This window comes from Sinocyclocheilus anshuiensis, unplaced genomic scaffold (genome assembly GCF_001515605.1).
Source record: "Sinocyclocheilus anshuiensis isolate Anshui unplaced genomic scaffold, SAMN03320099.WGS_v1.1 scaffold2525, whole genome shotgun sequence".
Classification (NCBI taxonomy): Eukaryota; Metazoa; Chordata; class Actinopteri; order Cypriniformes; family Cyprinidae; genus Sinocyclocheilus; species Sinocyclocheilus anshuiensis.
This window is the reverse complement of record NW_015548191.1, coordinates 38,929-42,833: the sequence shown is the minus strand read 5'-3', so window position 1 is coordinate 42,833 and position 3,905 is coordinate 38,929. Positions and strand designations below refer to the sequence as shown.

Here is a 3,905-nt window from a genome sequence, read left to right as displayed (position 1 = left end):
GCCTGTGTGTGTGTGTGTGTGTGTGTGTGTGTGTGTGTGTGTGTGTGTGTGTGTGTGTGTGTGTGTGTGTTGTACGTCTGCCTCTCTTCAGCTTTATTACCTACGAAAGCTCTTCGCTCCTAAACAAACACGCAGCGCTCGCTCTCAAAGACGGGTTGTGTACTGTAAGCTGGAGGAACAGGGTTAGTTTGATGCTTAATTGCAGACTGAGAGACCAATAGACTCTGCCACAAACACATCTCAGACAGAGATTTAAGCCTTTATTGACAACATTAACTCAGGATGGCATACGTACGGCTTGAGGGTTTACTATTATTGTCTATTTCAGAGGACAATACAAGACATTTTATTCTGGGGAATAATGATTGAGAATAATAATATTCTATTTAGTAAAGCTTACATATAGACATCTTTTTATAGCATTTACCTTTATAAAATGAAGTGGAAAGACAAAGTGACCAAATCAAGCCAGTTTGTTTTCGATATTTTCATACGTCTAAATACGACTGACGTGAAATTTGAATTATAATATTAAGAAATTTCATTTTGAGGATTTTTTTTCCCAGTAAATACAACTTAAGAGACACTTCTTTTATAGAGTGTACCTATATACAGTAAAAGGAAGCATATGCTGTAAAGAAAAGGCGACCAAAATGTACCAGATATTTTGATACGTCTAAATTTGGCTGGGGTGAAATTTGCATTATAATATTAAGAAATTTCATTTTGGGGATGAATTATTGGAAATTATTATATTCCAGTACGTAAAACTGTATATATATACATATACACACACACACACACACACACGCACTTAGTTTTATAGCATTAACTTTCTATAAAAATAAGTAAAAAGAAACATAAAGAGAAAAACTGACCAAACCAAACCAGTTTGAATTTGATGTTTTGATACTGTTGTGAAATGTAGATCACATGATATCACTTCAATGTAGAAGTTGCTTTTGAATTTAAATATTTAAATAAATGTGAAAAAATTCTTTTATAAAGTGGATAGTTCCGGTCCTTGATTCTGATTGGCTGAGCCGCGTTCGAAGCTGTTGTAAATTACTCTACAAAGTAACACACACCTTTGTTTACGTTTGTGTGTTGCTCGGCAACCACTTTGTTGCAACCACAACTGTTTCTGAGGAGCTACATTGTTTGGTGGAAGAATACTGTTTTTATTAATATCATTACACTTTATTTGCTCTGTTGTATTCTGTGAAACCTTACTATGTATATGGAATAACCGTTTTATAAAAGCAGTAAGCCCCTTGAAGCCGTGGTTTACAGTGAATTTATAACAGCTAAGCCCCTTAGCTGTTATAAATTCACTGTAAACCACGGCTTCACGGGGCTTATTGCTTTATTCAACAATTGCACTTCGAAACATTCTTACAAACTTCTTAGTGTTTTTTTTTTTTTAGTGTTCTTGAGTCCGGCCCCATGATGTTTTACAGGTGATCTTTCAGTAAGGTGCATTAGAATCTTGAAAGAAAATTGAATTAAGCGTAAAGGCAGTGTCACGGGTGCACTGCTGAGCGGACTGAGGAGCAAGGAACGGAGAGAGACGAGGAGTACATCAATCCAAATGGGTTTAATTAATACAAAGGAACACTCACGCAATACATGTAGACATAGACAATACCGGACGCTGGAGCACACACAGGGAACACTATTTATACACACAGGAGGAGGGGATGACGAGACACCTGGGAGCAATGAAACATCATGGGAAACACCTGGGACAAATTAAACATGGGAAAGGAAGGCACATGAGGAAAACAACCACAAAACACGGAACAGAGTCTGACAGGCAGCGTCTGCAGCGGTGACACGAGTGAAAGGTGTGTTTGGCGCTCTACACAGAGGCCTTCTGTATGTGTATTGTGAGTGTGCCGCTGAACGCTGGAGAGTCGTGGGTTATTTTGGGGTCTGTTCTCATGCACCATACCTGAGAGAGAAACTCACAGCGTCAGCACATTCAGAACGAGCCAGTCGCTTACCGGAAAGACTGAATTCTAGAATAAATAAAGAAGAGATCTTTATAGAAGCACGTGAAGAGAAGTGTGGGATGAACACGAGTGTGGTTTATATATATATATATATATATATACACATGCGACTGTATAGTCTGAATCTATTGACTGTAACGCTCTGAGCTCCATTAACTATGAACAAATATTATTTTGTTTTGAGTTTCATAGTTTCATGATTTATCATCATTATATTTATTTAATTATCATTTTCATTTCTGTTGTACTGCACATTATATCAATTTAGTTTTCAGTTCTTCGTAAACTTGCGTACGTTTGCAAAGTAATGAAAACTGAACTGCAGCTGAAGATGCTTTATGAATATGTGAACAGTTCATTTTGTTAATAAATATTGTAAATATAGCAGTGGTCAGTTCTAAAATCAGTGCGATTGCAGTGACAAATAAAGGCTGTACATAAGATTATTACATACTGTTAACCAATATAACTTTTGATTGTACAGATATATTAACTAAGGTTAATAACTGCTGTAGAAATATCATTTGTTGCTATTTCATGTTAACTAATGCAGTTAACAAATAAAAACGTTTCGTAAAGTGTTACTGACACTTTGATTGTTTTACACAGTGTTTAAATGTAACATTTAAGCAAAAACTACAACAACAACAAATTCCTCTTCGTGTGGTGACAGTAACGTTAATGAGAAGATCAGTGTAGGATACAGTGGGATAAACTGAAGCGAACAGCTCGTGCTGTAGTTCTCTGTGCGGCTGAAATAATCTTTAATCGTGTTTTCACTCGTGTTGAAGGAAACTTGAATGTGACGCTGCAGGTGTGGGACATCGGAGGACAGACTATTGGAGGAAAAATGCTCGACAAATACATCTACGGAGCACAGGTGACACACAGACACTCTCTCTCTCTCTCTCTCACACACACACACACACACACACACACACACACACACAAACTCCAATATTTAATGCTTGATGAGCAGATGAATGTTTGTCTGTCAGTGTGCAGCTTAATAATGTTAGCAATGTAAATAGTGTAAAGAATACAGTCAGAAACCTGCTGTAAATACACACATATACGCACACATTCAGGTTCTAGTGCCACCTGCTGCTCACACACATCATCACATTTGCTGGTGTTGGGAAGGTGCGTGTGTGTGCATGTACGTGCGTGTGCGTGTGTGCGTGTGTGTGCGTGCGTGTGTGTGCGTGTGTGCGTGTGCGTGCGTGTGCGTGAGTGTGCGTGAGTGCGTGTGAGTGCGTGTGAGTGTGATTCTGCTAAATGTCAAAGTGAGAATCGGTTGTGAAAGTCTGTGATGTTTTACATGCATGAAACCCAGGTGATGATGTTCATGTGTGTGTGTGTGTGTGTGTGTGTGTGCAGGGCGTGCTCCTGGTGTATGACATCACTAATTCTCAGAGTTTTGAGAATCTTGAAGATTGGCTGAACATGGTGAGAAAAGCCAACGAAGAGTCCGACACACAGCTGGCAATATCACTGATCGGAAACAAGAGTGAGTACAAACACACGCACGCACGCACACACAAACACATACGCACACACACACACACACACATACACACACAGACACTGAGACACACACACAGACATAGACACAGACGCACACACACAGACACATAGACATACACACACACACACACTCTCTCTCACACACACACACTCACACACTCTCTCTCTCATAGACACACACACACACACAGACACTGAGACAAACACAGAGACATAGACACAGACATAGACACAGACATAGACACACAGACACATAGACATACACACACACTCACACACTCTCTCACACACACACACACTCACACACTCTCTCTCACACACACACACACACAGACAAACACACAGACGCGCACACACACACAC

General features: G+C 39.5%; 1 protein-coding gene across 1 annotated transcript in view; it reads left to right on the top strand.

Annotated features, from left to right (window-relative positions):
• rab28 (RAB28, member RAS oncogene family) overlaps nucleotides 1–3,905 on the top strand; it is a 20,912-nt gene that overhangs the window by 4,023 nt on the left and 12,984 nt on the right. Inside the window, exons 3-4 of the mRNA XM_016508195.1 lie at nucleotides 2,807–2,895; nucleotides 3,396–3,525. Coding sequence (XP_016363681.1) covers nucleotides 2,807–2,895; nucleotides 3,396–3,525 — 219 coding nt within the window. The remainder of the gene's footprint in view (nucleotides 1–2,806; nucleotides 2,896–3,395; nucleotides 3,526–3,905) is intronic.